At 38.3% G+C, this 17,404-nt stretch overlaps 2 protein-coding genes across 2 annotated transcripts; one reads left to right on the top strand and one right to left on the bottom strand.

Moving 5' to 3' along the window:
- Positions 1–2,372: 2,372 nt before the first annotated feature.
- LOC119495566 (cystatin-F) lies at positions 2,373–5,785 on the top strand. The gene is made up of 4 exons (XM_037782197.1): positions 2,373–2,541; positions 3,725–3,903; positions 4,569–4,691; positions 5,588–5,785. Exons 1-4 carry the CDS (start codon positions 2,490–2,492, stop codon positions 5,687–5,689), a joined length of 456 nt encoding a protein of 151 aa, XP_037638125.1. The 5' UTR covers positions 2,373–2,489; the 3' UTR covers positions 5,690–5,785.
- A 1,776-nt stretch (positions 5,786–7,561) lies between these two features.
- LOC119495548 (adipocyte plasma membrane associated protein) lies at positions 7,562–16,522 on the bottom strand. Its single transcript, XM_037782170.1, has 9 exons — positions 16,260–16,522; positions 14,019–14,135; positions 12,595–12,710; positions 12,116–12,208; positions 11,074–11,190; positions 10,465–10,639; positions 9,732–9,866; positions 9,393–9,585; positions 7,562–8,854 (listed from the first exon to the last, which is right to left on the bottom strand). The coding sequence occupies exons 1-9, from the start codon at positions 16,349–16,351 to the stop codon at positions 8,645–8,647; spliced, it is 1,248 nt and encodes a 415-aa protein (XP_037638098.1). The 5' UTR covers positions 16,352–16,522; the 3' UTR covers positions 7,562–8,644.
- Between the last annotated feature and the right edge of the window lie 882 nt (positions 16,523–17,404).

The raw sequence follows: 17,404 nt of genomic DNA, 5'->3' as shown, positions 1-17,404 counted from the left end.
AAAGTAGGAAAAAATGTCCATTAAAAAAAAGTTTGAAAAATGTCTGAAGATAATGTCTAAAACAAAGTTTGAAAAATGTTGGGAAAAAAAGTCTAAAAAAAATGTCTGATGAAAAAAGTTTGGAAAATGTCTGAAAAAAAAAGTTTGAAATATGTTCAAAAAAAAAGTCTAAACAATGTCTGAAAAAAGTAAAAAAATAAATAAAAAAAGTCTAAAAATCGTCTGAAAAAAATGTCTGGAAAAAAAAGTATGAAAAAATATCCGTAAAAAAAAAGTTTGGAAAATGTCTGAAAAAAAAGTTTGAAAAATGTCCGTAAAAAAAAGTTTGAAAAATGTTGGGAAAAAAAGTCTGAAAAATGTCTGAAAAAAAAAAAAAAAAAAAAAAGTCTGAAAAATGTCTGAAAACATTTTTGAAAAATGTTGGAAAAAAAAGTTTGAAATATTTTGGAAAAAAAGACTAAACAATATCTGAAAAAGGTAAAAAAATAAATAAAAACAAAAGTCGGAAAAACGTCGGAAAAAATTGACTGAAAAAAAAAGTTTGAAAAAATGTCCGCAAAAAAAAGTTTGGAAAATGTCTGAAAAAAAGATAGAAAAATGTTGGGAAAAAGTCTAAACAATGTCTGAAAAACATAAAAAGAAAAAAAAAAAATTTTGGGAAAAAAAAGTATGAAAAAATTTCCGTAAAAAAAAAGTTTTGAAAATGTCTGAAAAAAAAAGTTTGAAAAATGTTGGAAAACAAGTCTAAACAATGTCTGAAAAAGGTAAAAAAAAAAAAAAGGGAGGCGTCCAGGAGGATCCGGATCAGATGTTGGACCAGCGGCTCTAATAGGATATCTGAGCTCCTCTCCCGGTCTCTGAGGACCACCAGGTGAGGGTTTAGACCAGCTTCAGCTCCCTCTGAACCACAACAGTCCAGTACCACACCCGACCCGCCTCATGATGTCATGCTCCATTAACCCAATAGAGTATTACAATAAACTGATTTCACCCACACACTTCTGTGATTGATTATTAATACTGTTATTGATTCATTTTCTCACAACAGACTAATAGATTAAAAGATTAATGGTTTCCCTTCTACTTCAGACAGTTAAACTTGAATAAACTCTGTCTTACCTTCACAGACTTGAGGACTATTGACGTGTCCAACAGTCTCCACCGTCACACACAAAGGTTTTGGACTTGGTTTCATTTTTTAACAATGGTTGGCGACCAGCGTTTCAGGAACATAACACTGCTAAGTGACTGTAAGATAAGATAATATAAACCTCTACGGGAAATTGGGTTTGTTGCAGCAGCACAAGGAAATAAGTTCAGATAAATAGAGAAAGCAAAAGAAAGAAATAACAACCTGCTGGCCTCCAGTCTGCAGCTGCAGGGCTGTATGGAGCTCATTTAATGGACCAGGTTTAGTGTAATAGCAGGATGTGTATTTTAGTCAGAATAATGCCTGTTAATACCCAATGTGAATGTATGTTGTACATTGATGTTGAAACAAGAAAAGGAATATAGGCTACCAGTCACAAACATTTATATGATACATACTGAGCTAATTGTTTGAGTCATGGAGAAGGGGCTCAACCATAAAAAGAATACTTCTTCCTACTCCTTTTCGGACGTAACATTTATTTATGTTGATTATTTGTTTACTGGGTAAACGGTGGGTGTACCGGCGGTTATATAGGTAGGTAGGAAGATAGGACCAGCATGCACCTGGGTGGGCTTATGTTTTTTTTACCAGAACAAGAGCGGCAGTGACATCCATGTTTTCTTTGTGCATCGTTTGCTGCTTTTTTGGATAATTAAATCATCAGAAACACAAACATTCTGCGTGGACAATGGACTCTTTTGCCTGCGTAAACCACATTACCCATGGTGCATCAGTGGCCCTTTGAGTTAAGGTTGATTTTTGCTACAAATGGCCACTAAACCATCACAAATAAACATGTTACAGATTAAAGTCTGAACCACTAGATGTCATGTTGTGTTCATGTTTATATGTGTTACAGACTCTGATGGTTCAAACTCACAGAGGTTGATTTCTTTTAATGTTGGAGACTGAAAAGTGAGCGGAGTTGTAGAAACACCTGTATATTTAATGTTCAGCAGCAACAGAACTGCCGTCACTGTGCAGGATGTTATAATTAGAGGTTTAGATCAATGACCTGCGACATGCCGCCACTCGTTGTGATGAATATGAAGATGATGATCTTCATGTTGAGACTGCTTCAGTCTGACAGGTTTCTGATGAGACAGCTGTGCTGCTGAGCTGCAGTGCATGCTGGGAAACGGAGGCTTCCTGTGAGGGTTGTAGATTCATGACTCAGCGTTATTTCAGTCTCTGAGCAGGTACAGGAAGTGACATCACATGTGTGAGAAGAAGAAGTGAACCGGCCGGTCCTGCAACAACAAACTGATCTGTGGTCAGAGCGTCGCCGCCTCACAGGAAACACAGAGGAGTCCTGACAGAGACAAGAGCAGAGTGCATGATGGGACTGAAGATGTTGCTGCTGCTCGGCTCGCTGCTCGCCGTTCTGGGTAAAACACTTCCTGTTTCCTTCTTGTTTAACTTGTTTTAATGTTTAGTTCAGTCAAGTCAGAACACATTAATCCAGTTTTTGTACTTCACCAGAGTCACACTGAACATGAACCACAAACTGACTCACTGTTTAGTAAATCTAACACTAAAATTAGGTCTAAAGTTAGAAATGTAAAGTTTCCAGAAGTTGTTTGAAAAGTTAAAATGATTTAAGATGAATTTACGTTTGTACATCGATGTGATCAGACAGCACGTTGTCTCATCAGTAGGATACACAATACTGTAATAGTCAAACATCTTTACGTTGGTTTAACTGCATTTCTTTTCACAGTTTCTTGACTTATTGTCTCTTTATTATTATAAATTATTTATTTAGACATTTTTCACACTTTTTTCAGACTTTTCTTGTGCCTTTCTTCTGCCTTTCTTTCAGACATTTTTATTTTTTATTTTTTTTCATCATTTTTCACACTTTTTTTAAATTTATTTATTTTTTACATTTTTCAGACTTTTTTTCTGGAAATTTTAAGCTAATAATCTTGATTGTTTATATTTAGTTTTATTTGCACTTTTTCTCACTTTGCTCTTCAGCTGCTGAACAACCAGTTCCCTCTGAATTAATAACGTTTGATTTTAGCTTCAAAAGAGAAACAGGCTTCTTTTTCATCCAATAATAAACCTGCAGTTATTTAGTGATGATAAATAAAACACTTCAACAGGAACAAGACGGAGAATATTGAGAAGACTTTAACTTCCTGTCAATGGACTCACTGATTAATGGACTAATTGATTAATAGACTAATGGTTTCAGCTGTACTTGTATAAACTGTTGGAGGTTAATTTATAACTAAACATCAGATTTTATAAACTCTTCACATGTTTGGTGTGTAAGAGTCTGAATTAGTAAAGTAACTAAAGCTGTCAGATAAATGCAGTGTAGTAGAAAGTACAATAATACTTCAGATTTGTACTGAAGTTCAGTACTTGAGTAAATGTACTGTAGACGTCCTGCAGACTGAAGAATCCATCAGAACAAACGTTATTGAAGCAAATCTAACTGGATCTATTTGATATCTTTTATATTTAATTAACTGCTTCTGTGACAATAAATACGTTGAAACAAACAGCACCTTGTTGAGGTCAAAGGTCAGCAGAGGTGACTGTCCTCCTCTTCCCTTGCAGAGGTGAGGTTGGTGGTGAGCAGCCATCATGGCCGCTCCATGCCCGGGTCTCCCAGCAACGTCAGTAGGACGGACCCCGGCCTCTTGCTCGCCGTCCTCAGCGCCGCCGGCTTCTACAACAACCAATCAAACGACGCCTTCCTCTTCAAGCCCTCCGCCATCGACAGAGCACAGCGGCAGGTAGGACGCAGGAAACACCTCATGTCTGGGGGGTCAAAGGTCAATTATTTACCTTAAAATACCCTTACAGATTTATCCTGAAGTTACATTCAGGCCTAAAACTGAAAGTTAAACAACATTAACAACATGCCGCTTTCACAGTTTCTACATTAATCAGGAAACTCTGTAATGTACCCGTACTGATGATGTCATGAACGTACTGTGAACACTTTGTAACCTATCAAGAGATTTAAAGGATTTTTAACAGGTTAAAATCACTTAAATTAATCTATAACTTAAAGTGAAATCTGGAGTCAGCACTGTAATATTAATCCGTTCTATCTTATTATAATTATGTGTATTTAATGTAATTCTGTCCATCCTTGTTGAGTATGTGGAGGTAAAGGTCTGTGAGTGTCTTTGTGTACATATCATATATGTTATTATATTTTAATGTCACCCTAACTGATAGATTAAGGTCATTTTAAGATACACATTTGAATTTACTCGTCATGGTAAATGGGAAGTTATGAAGTTATGTTGGTGCAATGATTGAATGTTCACTAAAGGTGGAGCTGATTTTAATGACTTTGTAAATAAAAATATATACTCAAATACAGTACTAACATGAGGACTAACTAGTAGAGTAGTGAGTACTATGTTGAGGTACTTGTACTGTGTTTCAGCTGGTTAAGGGGCTCAAGTACATCGTAGATCTGGAGATCTCCAGAACCGTCTGCCGTAAACGAGACGACAACCACGACAATCTGTCCAACTGTGACCTTCAGCCTGAAGGTCGTCTGCATCAGGTGAGTCTCAACAGGAAGTAGAAGTCCGTTTGCTCTCCAGGCGAGTTCGATAAGATGAACGACTTCCCGGAGTCTTTTTGTACTGAATGAACAAACAAGATATAATGTGTTAAATAGAGGGCAGGATATGTAGTTAAAGGACTTTTAAAAGGACTGTTTATAAGAATCAGAAATTGCTTGTTAACAGCGACACCTGTGGCCGTTAAGTCAATGAAAGTCAGCGTCCTGTTGCTCGCGCTCGCGCTCGCTCTACATAGACATGAACAATCATCGCTCAAAACAGTGAGGCGACACACGTTAGCTAAAACCACAATATCACTCTATATATCAGCTGCTTGGCAGTAATGTTAGCTGACCAGACGAAGGTCTCTCCATGAATCACTGCTGATACTAGTGTTGGCTTTTCCTGCCTCAGCCTCCTGACCGCGGCCGGAGGGAACGGGGGAGACACCGGAGTTTTGGTCGGAGACGATAACGTTTCTCGCTGCGGAGCCCCGTCACTTCACAAGACACGGGAAACCTCTGTTGGTCTGGAGGAGCTGCAGCAGTTATTTCTGCACAAACGTCCACTGTACATTCACTAGATATTCTCAGAGCTACTAACTCTTCTTCAGTGTGGAGTGTGCGCGCATGCACGTGAGGTGGAGCGAGAACGAGCTAAGCTACGGTCTCCCACGCGTCCTCCGACCGCGGCCAACACTGTTTTCGAGACGGGCTTCACTAGATATAACTTTGCGGTTTTGGTGCTTCCGTGTAGTTTGTGTTGGAGTCTGAGTCTGAACAGCGTAGCCACACGCGAGCGCGCATGGGACACCGACCCGCAATGATTTATACGTTTAATAAGTTACAAACAGTCCCTTTAATGTGAAACTTGTACTTCCTGTTGTGTTTTCCAGACGTTTCAGTGCCACACTGAGGTCTGGGTGGTCCCCTGGGAGGGTCAGACCACGACTCTGAAGCTTAACTGTAAAACCAACCTCCATCATCTTCGCCTGTGATGCTGATGTTACATCCACCCGTCTGCTGCTGCTGCTCCTCCTTCTTCTCCTCCTCACCTGTAAAACCAAAATAAAATCAGCCTTTTCGATACTGAAGTTTTGCAGATTTATTTCTATATTTACTGAGACACTCGGCGGCGTTCAGTGAAGGAGAAACAGTCGTGTCTTTAATCCTCGATGACGCCGCCTGCTGGTCAGAAGGATGTACATATTGTATCAAATCTGACAACAATTTGAATTTGTGACATTCGTTTCAACATAAAAAAAAGTTATGCCACAGAAATGTTTAACATGCAACAAATCAGTATGTGAAGTCTGAAATAATTAGAAAAAAATACTTTTACTTTAAAATGTCTATTTGTGTCTATTACTTGATAATGTCCAGTCTACCACAGACATTATTTATTCTGAAATATTTAGTATGTAAATGAATGGTTTTCATTAAAACAGCAGATTTATTTCTGTTTTTATTTAAAGGAAGCTGAAAAGCTGCAGAACAGGTTCAAACAAACACAGATCCAAATAAAGGAGAAGAGAGTTCAGAGAGATATCATCTAAAAATACACATCAAAACTAATATGATGAAATAACACTGAAGCAGAAACAAAGGTTTGAGATGCTAAAAACAGAAAATTAAAACATCTTAGTGCAAAACAACAGAGACTTAAACTACATTTGGCAGCTGGTCTCCACAGCTCAGACATGAAGAACGTCTTCAAACACAACAGATGTGATCATCATCGGCTGCTTTCAGGAACAGCAGCTGCTAACGGATCGTTATCTTGACTTAGTCATCCACACTAGTTATCTCGAGATAATCAGCTCTTCTAATAATCAGGACTAAACTAAGGGGTCCACACTACGCTAGAAACAAGATGATTTTGGGCCTAATTCCTCCAGACGTTCTAAAGATTATCTTTCCAGATGTTTCTGTGCTGTGAGGTATGTTCAGGGTGTTTTTTACGATCAGATATCCTGTTGTGTCCTCGGGAAACACAACAGGATATCTGTATATTTAACATGTTTAATATTTGTTCAATAATTGAATTTAATAATTTGTTCATGTTCTGGTGTTGTTGCGGACATTTTTCAGACTTTTGTTCTTCCTTTCTTCCGTCTTTTTTCAGACATTTTTCTGACTTTTATCGGACAATTTTCAGACTTTTCTGCCTTTATTACGCTTTTTTTTTTTTTTTTTTTTTAAAGGTCCCATATCGTGTTCATTTTCAGGTTCATACTTGTATTTTGTGTTTCTACTAGAACATGTTCACATGCTGCAATGTTAAAAAAAAACTACTTTCCTCATACTGTCAGCCTTAATATGCCTGTATTCACCCTCTGTCTGAAACGCTCCGTTTTAGCGCATTTCGACAGAATTGCGACGAAATTGCAACAGAATTGCGTTGCTAGGCAACAGCTTGGGTCCATGTGTACTTCCTGTCAGCTGATGACATTCACATACACTGCGACCAGGAAATAAACTGGGACACATTTAGAATGTTTATGTTTAAATCTGTGTAAAGGGTCTAAATATTGTATATTTGTGACATCACAAATGGACAGAAATCCTGACGGATTTTTTCAAATTCAGAGTTTCTGAATACAGGCTGTGTGTATTTCCCTGTGGATTGAGCGTTTCGATACTTTCACAGTATTTATGTAGGACTTAAGCCTGCTTTATAATAAAAAAACATTAAAATCACACTTTTTTATAATATGGGGCCTTTAACATTTTTCTGACTTTTTTTGGACATTTGTCGGACTCTTCTTCTGCCTTTCTTCCACCTTTTGTTTGACATTTTTTCTGACTTTTTGGGTCATTTTTCAGACTTTTTTCCTGACTTTTCTTCTGCCTTTGTTCCACCTTTTTTCATATATTTTTCGGACATTTTTCTCTCACATTTTACACATCTGGTAAGATTGGTAGCCAGCCTTAAGTCAGGCTACCAGGACTGGTTGGTAACAGTAACTGGTCCTATTGGTGGGGACAGAACAGGAAGTACCAAAGCTTGTTTTCCTGAGATTATGCCAACATGCTAAATATGACACATGACAGTCGGGTTCTGACTATGTTACTACCTCTCTGAGCTCTGATTTATCTGACTTGGTGTCAGAAAACCAAACAAACATGGACGTCATTCAAAGTAAATCAACTCAAACTGATTAGAAAGGTTTCCGTAATTAGAAAATAAAATGATTGTTTAGAGTTACATTTGTATGCGACACTCATCCTTGATGACATCTGTCAGCTCAGGCTAGCTAATATATATTAAAGTGAGAAATGGCAGCAAGTAGCAATAACGATGCTAACCCAGTGAATACAGAGTTAGCTCTGGTAGACAGAAAATGACCTGCGGGTGACCCAAAACACCAAGGAAAAATAATGATGTCACCATGACTTAGCAGCAGCTTGCTAGTTAGCGGTACAATGAGCAAGCTAGCCCACAGGTGAATAAGCCAAATAGCTAGTGAGCGAGTTAATTAGATTGAGCTAGCTAGTTAGCTAGCACTGTTTTCAGCCGGTTAGTGCGAGATTCTTTTCTTTTCACCAGGTAAGCGTGATTGCAGGGCCGGGTATCGTTTGCCGATCAGAACCTGAGTTTCCGAACCAATACGCCAGAGTACGGTTCATGACGACCACAAAACAAAAACGGCTAACATGAACACAATGTCGGGGGATCCACTGCGATGGCTGTCGTGTTGGTGGCGTCACTGGGATTCACCCTCTGCAGACCATCGATGTTTCAATTTAATTTTGCGTTAATCCCTCAAAAATTTCACTCTGGAACAAATTCGTTGACCGACCGCCATCCGAGTCCGACAAACCTGTGACTATTTCACCTCCTGGTGCATCATGACATCACTGTTAGGAACGAACGCCGTGTCACGGTTTCAGACTAAGTCACAAATGTCCGTCTGTATGTCCGTCGATTGACTCAGCGTTTTCCTTTTTTTTTAGACCTTACGCAGGTCTAGTTTGGCGATGTACGGCGAGCGGAAGGAGCCCAGGTACAGATTCCCATCATGCTCGTGGACTTCGCTGACGTAGGCCGCCACCAGGCCGTTGGGGTCATGGAAGCTCCGAGTGCAGATGCCGCCGTCATGGAGCTCTGCCACCAGGCTGTACCGAGGAACGAACTTCATCAGCACCTCCTGACTGAAGAGCTGGAGAGGAGGGAGTGAAGGAAAGAAGGAAGCAGTTAGGACGGAAGGAGGAGGGATGGAGAGATGGAGGAAGGAGGGTAGGAAAGAAGTTTATTACATAACAATGTCCGTCTCTGAGAGGACACCTATGAGTCATTATTGTCTCTATGAGGACACCTATGGGTCGTTATTGAGTGTACGAGGACACCCGAGAGTCGTTATTGTGTCTACGAGGACACGTGAGTCGTTATTGTCTCTACGAGGACACCTATAAGTCGTTAATGTCTCAATGAGGACACCTGCGAGTCGTTATTGTGTCTACGAAGACACCTGTGAGTCAATATTGTGTCTACGAGGACACCTGTGAGTCATTATTGTGTCTACTAGGACACCTGCGGGCTGTTATTGTCTCTACGAGGACACCTATAAGTCGTTAATGTCTCAATGAGGACACCTGCGAGTCGTTATTGTGTCTACGAGGACACCTGGGAGTCGTTATTGTGTCTACGAGGAGGACCAGCTGGAAGCCTGGACCTGGTCTCTCTCTGTCCCTTTTTACCTTGAAGATGAGTTTCTTGATCCAGGGTCTCTGGGACAGGAAGTCCAGCATGGAGAAGCCGGGGTTTGGCCGCACAGCTGACATGGCCACCCAGTAACCTCCGGTCGAGCTCGGACGGATGTTGTCGGGAAAACCGGGCAGGTTGTCGATGAACGTGTCCATCCCACCTTTGTTTAGACCGGCAACATGGACTCTGACACGGAAACACGATAGAGACTCTTAACTGATTGTTGATACCCGAGTTTTTGTACTGATACTAAAACTGGACTTTTTCTCATACTTTACACCTGTATTGTGATATGAACCATTTAAGACATGTATTACATATACAGTACATACCTGCGTATCCGGGCCATGGTGGTCTCCGCCACCAGCACCGACTCCTCGTCGGGAAGCAGCTGGATGCCGTTTGGGAATCGAAGGTTCTCCATCACCACCGTCAGCTCTCTGCTCTCTGTGTCGTACTCCAACACTCTGACAGGAAACAACACATAACACACAGGTGGGCTTTTAATGTGAAAATTCAGCAGGAAGTGTGAAACAATTATCCATTAATTAATTCTACAGAAGAATCATGTCTGTTCTGGCGTGCTCACCAGAACAATTAATTTTGTTTTTTAAATTCAACTAATGTATTGTAAAATCACTTCAAATATATCATTTTGTTGTTGTGTCTGCTTTAATATGTACAGTTTACATTTATTGATCAATATAATTTAAACACGAGTCTTTGCTATAAAGACAAAAGTAGAAAGAAAAAAAAAGTTAAATTGAAGAGCTTTTTAAAAAAAATAAAAAACAATTAAAAGTGCATTTCTCTTCATTTCTTTTTTTTAATTATTTTTTTTACTATTCAACAGGCATTATAAATCTTCCATATAAACTTTGTATATTTGTGGAACTGGACATTATACTGAATTTATCTAGACGTCAGGTAAACATGGAGGAATTGTTTCTAGAGAGGACTCTCACTGAAATATGATCAGATATGAAACAAAGACAGTAGAAATAAAAGCCTGTAATATCTCTACTAAAAGAAGATTTAAGGTGAAGAAGCAGTGTAATCGTATACCGTCCGTCCGCCGTGGCCTCCATGATGAGGTGCATGTAGTCTCTGCGCTGCCACCGGCTGCTGGAGTCAGTGAAGTACAACTTCTTCCCGTCCTGAGTCACCGCCACGTCGTTGATGAACGACAGCTTCCTGCCGGCGACCTCCTGACCCCCCGACACCAACCGGGTCGCTTCACCTGCACAGAGGAACAACCCAGAGACGCGCTGAGGACGGAGATCAGACTCTAATGCTTCTGGTCATCAGAAAATGCTGATAGATTCCTCTTGATCTCAGCTAAATATGAAATATCTCAAAAACTATAAAACATGTTGACTCCGTGAACAAGTGATATGAGGAGAACTTGTTCTTTATAGAGAACATCGAACCAAACAAACGTCGCTAAAACAAGACACACTTACTACCACTACTGTAGTTGTTGCTGTTTAGGAACATTTTAATTATTTCACTTTATATTTTGCTTGTTTTATTGATTCTGTGTGATATTAAAATAGTTTTTATTGTTGTTGTTGTTTTTGTGAGGAGAACAGAATAAAGAAATAAACATGTTGACTGTTGAATGAACATGTGAGAGTCAGAACAAAGCAGGAAGGAAACAGAGAGAGATCCTACCTGTGGTGGGGTTGACCTCGAATAGACCCAGGTAGGCGTCGGCTACAAACAGAGTCCCGTTGGGTCCGACTCGGATCCCCAACGGCCTCCCACAGCTGGGCTCGTCCTCTTTTGAGCCTGCAGGACACACGGCAGGAAGAACTCAGGTTAAGATGTTCATGTTCCTCATCTCTTCATTTCAGAATAACCGCATTTATATTAAACATTTCACACACGAGAAGAAACTGTAGTAGATCTACATTAAAAATTTAATTAATTTAGTTTAATTGAACATTAAAGCCGTCATACACACCTGAATAACGAGGAGAAATGTGTATGTCTATATACAGTATACTGTGTATATATATGTGTGTGTATATATATATATATATGAATCGATTTCTTTCCCACCCCTAATTATCAGTGAGTTTCCTGTTTGAAGAACCGCCACAATAAGTTAATTTCAACCCTCAGAGAGTCAGACTGAACGCTGTGTCAAAATAAAACGCCTTCTTCCCTGCACTCACTTCCTGTTTCACAATAAGAAAACGCTCTCTTGTTGTTTGTAACCCGTCAGTGTTTGCTCCGTTAACGTTCTGTGTAAGGTGTCTTTGAGTTTTTAGAAAAGCGCTTTATAAATAAAATGTATTATTATTATTATTCATTCTGTGTTTTATTAAATTAAAAGATGAATTTCAAATAAAACCGACACACTTCAGTAATCAGAGAGTCTGTGACTGTGTTTGTGGTTGGCCCGGAGAGTTTACTGGACGTCACATGTTTGACCTGGTTTGTGTGTTTAGTGTTGAAACAGCAGAAAGTGAACAGTAAGCAGAAGCAGGTGTCAACATGGCGGAGCGTTTGTTCACTCGGTTGAGAAACTGACTGTTAAAACTACAGAGAAGAAACACCAGATAACTGAGTCAAGTGTAGCAGCAACCCCAGGCACCATGTCACCTAAACCTTTAAACTAAACTAAACTTTAAATTAAACTTAAACATATTTGAATGTTAAACTAAACCTAAAGTTAATCAAAGTGAATGTAAAGCTCAGTTTTTCTCACCACAGGGCAGTTTTCCGAGTCTCGTCACCGTGTGAATTCTTCGACCAACCAACTTCACGATCTTCCCGTCAGCTGTTCCGGTATACAAAACATCTGCAGACAGAAGAGACAAACATCTGTCAGCTCTCAGTCTTCTTCATGGTCTTCGTCCAACTAAACTAAACCTTTTGGATGTCAGGTTAAATATGAAGCCATAAAGATCTCATTTCATTGTGATTGTGTGCTCTTTCTGACCCAGACTGAGGCAGGACACTGACCTCTGACCTCTGAATGTTTCAAAATGTGATGAAACATTTTCAGTCAGACAGCAGCAGAGTTAGAGGGTCAGTGTGTTTCTGTTTCACTGGTTACCACAGTCACATTTTACCTCAACTAAACTAAACTAAACTAAACTAAACTAAACTAAGCTAAGCTAAGCTAAGCTAAACTAAACTAAACTAAGCTAAACTTGAACCTAAACTGGAAGGGATCCCACTGACCTCCGATGTTGACGATGGACTCTGGTCCACTGATCTGGTCTTCAAACAGTCTTTGAGCGTCTCGGAGCTTCAGGTTGGGCTCCCAGCAGCCCTTCATCACCGGAGGGTCCTTCAGACTGCAGCACACAAAACAACATTTACATTTTTATCTTTATTTCATCTAAATATCACAACTTCTTTCTCCAAGTATTACAGGTTCTTTTTTTAATTAGAACTTTTTTCTAGAAATAATGTGACTTTATTCTCAAAATATTACAACTTTTTTTCTCAAATTAACAACTTAATACTCAAAACACTGCAATGTAGAAATAATGCAACTATTAATATATATATATATTAATAAAATATTCCAACTTGATTTTTTTTAATATTACAATGTTACTCACGTTACCGTATAACAACATATTCTCAAAGTATTATAACTTTTTTCACTACATTTTAATTTTAATATTTTTCTCTCAAAACATTACAACTTTATTTTGGAAAAATTTAAACTATATTCTCAAACGCTAACAGTGTCCTCGACATTTCCGTCCATAACTGAGTCTTAAAGTCTGAGTTTATATATAATAAGAGAAAACTGAGTATGTCATTGGCTTCTAACACAAATCAACTTATTAGAATGAAGGGTTTTATTATTATTATTATTTTATAGAAGGTATTGACATTTATTTCTAGATAATTCCTGAAACAAATCGATGCCGGTAGGTTTTATTTTTGCTGTATAGATTAAAGTGTCAAGAGTGACCTGGCACAGAGGGCAGCATAAACTGTCTAATATATATATATCTATGTAGATATATAGATATATATATCTATATATCTACATAGATATAGATATATATATATATATATATATATATAGAGATATAAGATGTCTAATAATTTAACTGTAAAATAGTTTAGTTGTGAGTCCATCTCAGATTGTGTGTCAGGATAAAGTGTCTGCATCAGATGTTTCTTAAAGCTTCTTGTCGTGAATTATTAACCAGCAGAAGCTGCAGAGTCAGCAGATATTCACAGTTCAAATATTCACTGTGTGTTCACACCGTGTTCAGTCCTCCTGCACTGTGGCTCATCAGATACGTATAACTACAGCAATGTCATCAATATCAGTTTAAATAAAGATTCATATAATGTGAGATTATTATGATCCATGAAGAGGACCCTCTCCCTATGTAGATATGAAGGACTCATTCTAAGCTAACGAAAACACAGCGACTCTTATCAGGTGATTATACACTAAATAAAACATACTTATTGTTATTATATTACATTTCTGCCAATAGATCCCCCTAAATGTTACACACTGCTCCTTTAAATCCTCCAGGTGTTCTCAGGTCTGATGGACGTTACAGAAGTTGTTCTGTGACTGAAATGTTTGAAAGAATTAAATATCTTCTGGGGAGAGCAGACCAACTCACCTGAACGCTTCGGGGTGGATGGGAGACTCGAGGATGAGGATGATGACCAGCAGAGGAAGAAGCAGAAAGCCGCCCAGAGAGAGCAGAGTCACCTGGAAAACCTTCCCGCTGTAGGTGCTGAGAGAGGAAACAACACCTGAATACTGAGAACATCAACTTTATTATCATCTACAGCAGGGGTTCTCAACCTTTTGTAACTCGAGGCCCACTTCCGATTGTTAAAACATTTCCGAGGACCACCTACCCAAATAAATAACAAAGTGGGCTATAAATATGTGTGATGCCACCGTCAGGTGTAATGACCCACATAAATATTCAGCTTACCCTCACCCATCACTCCCTGCCATTATGAATCCAAAGTATTCAGGGTCATATTTCCTCACCAAACACTTTTACTGGTTTCAAAAATTACTGGATTTTGTGTCACTGCATCTGTGACATACGTATATGTCTGTAAAGGGGAGACTCGTGGGTACCCATAGAACTTAATTTCATTCACCTATCTTGAGGTCAGAGTTCAAGGGACCCCTTTGAAAATGGCCATGGCAGTTTTTCCTCACCAAAATGTAGCGTAATTTTGGAGCGTTATTTTGCCTCCTTCATGACAAGCTAGTATGACATTGTTGGTACCGATGGATTCATAGGTTTTTCTAGTTTCATATGATACCAGTATCTTCACTCTAGCTTTAAAAGTGAGCCCGCTACAACCTCTGAAATACAGATTAGCGGTTAATCTAACCATTTGGCAGCACCTTCGCGGCCCACTAGGTGGCTCTCTGAGGCCCACCAGTGGGCCCCGGCCCAGAGGTTGAGAATAGCTGATCTACAGTCGAGTGGCAGACAAAAAAAAATACATTGGCAGGAAGTGAAGAGTTAATTTCAGACCCTGTATATGACATTAAGATCTACAAGCCAAATGCCAACTACACAGTCATATTTAATCTACCGTATCTAGCTAAATGAAACCCATAATGTTAGCCTACCTTTGTGTCTGACTGTATACTTTATACACTACATTTAGTCTGTTTATTCTCTGTGCAGTGTTTTGTGTTATCTTTTGACACTTGCAGTAAACAGCCAGCGGATGGCTCCCTCACCCTTTATCCTCCAAAAATGGCCGCCATGCGGTCGCTGACGTCACGTTCCCATTCCCTATAATAATCTAATACATCGCCATTTATTAGCTGATCAGATTTAGTTTTAATAATCTGAATCTGTAGAGCCGTTAGATAAATGTAATGCAGTAAAAACAAAGATTAAGGAATCAAACAGACGACAACAGCCGCTGGCGCCATTTTGGACTGAAAACGTTTATTATATTTACAATATTTTATTATTCAACACAGGCTGTTTTGGTGGAAAATAAAAAATAGAATAGAAATAATTTAGTTTTACTTTTGTACGGCACTTTGTAGGCGGACGTTTTACTGGCGTCCGGTAGCCGCTTTCAGTCCAAAATGGCGGAAGCTTGGCTCTGCTGCTTTATTAAAAAGTAGTACAAAATAGAATAAAATAAAGTACAAGTACCTCACATTTTTAGTACAGTACTTTAGTTAGTGTACTTAGTTACTTTCCACCACTGTATTTAGCTGCTGCCTTATTTAATTATGTGGATCAGCAGGAAGCTAACAGGAAGCTAACAGGAAGCTAACAAGAAGCTAACAAGAAGCTAACAGGAAGCTAACAGGAAGCTAACAAGAAGCTAACAGGAAGCTAACAGGAAGCTAACAGGAAGCTAACAGGAAGCTAACAAGAAGCTAACAGGAAGCTAACAGGAAGCTAACAGGAAGCTAACAGGAAGCTAACAAGAAGCTAACAGGAAGCTAACAAGAAGCTAACAAGAAGCTAACAGGAAGCTAACAGGAAGCTAACAGGAAGCTAACAGGAAGCTAACAAGAAGCTAACAGGAAGCTAACAGGAAGCTAACAGGAAGCTAACAGGAAGCTAACAAGAAGCTAACAGCAGGAAGCTAACAGGAAGCTAACAAGAAGCTAACAGGAAGCTAACAGGAAGCTAACAGGAACCTAACCGGAAGCTAACAGGAAGCTAACCGGAAGCTAACAGGTAATCAATAACCAGTTTCCTGTTTGAAATCAGCTCGTTATGATCAATAATTCAGACGTAAACACTTCCGGTAATCTAATCAATAATCAATAATCAATCAGCCTCTGAGCTCGGTTCTCGGTGGGTCAGACAGCGGTCCCGGTTCTGTTCCGGTTCTGTCCCGGTTCTGTTCCGTACCTGGATCCCTTGTGTTGGTGCTCCGGCAGCTCGTCGGTGATGACATGCGGTCGGTGAACCCGCCGGTACCGGAGCCCCTCCGTCTCATTCATGACGTTAACCCGGTTCGGTTAGGCTCGGATCAGCTGCTGTGGAATTGTAGAGCTGGAGCGGCTCGCTGTGTTGATGTTTAACCCGGTAACAGAGGGAGTAAAACCGGAGAGAACCGACTGACCATCCTACCGGAGCGGTACACCTCACCGACCACTGACAGCTTCCGGTCTGTGACTTCAAAACAAAAGACCCACATCTTACATTTACAAAATTTACAAAAATAAAAACAAAACAGAAAAAAAAAAATTACTTAACAAACTTCATAATAATATATGTTTTAAATGAAATAAATATATAATAAATTATTTTTAAAAAAATATAGAAAATCCAAATTAATTAAAAGAAAAAGATATAAGAAAAAAGGAGAAAACAGAAAAAATAAATAAAACTAAAAAACGAATGAAATTGTAAAATTTGAAAAGACAAGAAATATTAAATTAAATAAAATGCAAAAAAAAAAGCACAAAAAAACAATTACAAAAGAATATAAAATAAAAACAAATCAGAAAAAAATAAATTAATAAATTGAAATAAATATATAATAAATTATAAATCAATTATAGAAAATCCAAATGCATAAAAAGAAAAAGATAAGAAAAAATTATAAAAAGTTTAAAAAAGGAGAAAACAGAAAAAAATAACACTAAATTTTTTTTAAAAGACTAAAGGAAAATTAAATTAAATAAAAAGCAAAAAAAAGCAAAAAAAAAAAAAATACAAAAATTACAAAAGATAATAAAAAAAACGTGAAAAATAATTAAAATTAAAAAAGACATGATTTTTTAATAAAAATAAAACATAAAAATGAAAACACTAATTACAAAAGAAAGTCATAAAAGAAAAAGTAATAAATGAAAAAGTGAAAAAAAACACATTCAAATTAAAATAATAAATAAACATCAAAAGTAAAAGCAAATAATAAATTAGAATAAATTAAGCAAAACAAATATTACCATAAACATGAAAGGGAGCTAAAAACATGTCATTTACATCATTAAATGGACTTTAAACTTTTAAATTCCGGGAAGAAAGTAGAAAATTAGGGACAGAAA

This window comes from Sebastes umbrosus, chromosome 10, assembly GCF_015220745.1.
Source record: "Sebastes umbrosus isolate fSebUmb1 chromosome 10, fSebUmb1.pri, whole genome shotgun sequence".
Classification (NCBI taxonomy): Eukaryota; Metazoa; Chordata; class Actinopteri; order Perciformes; family Sebastidae; genus Sebastes; species Sebastes umbrosus.
The sequence above is the reverse complement of the archived record's forward strand: the minus strand, read 5'-3'. Positions and strand labels throughout refer to the sequence as shown.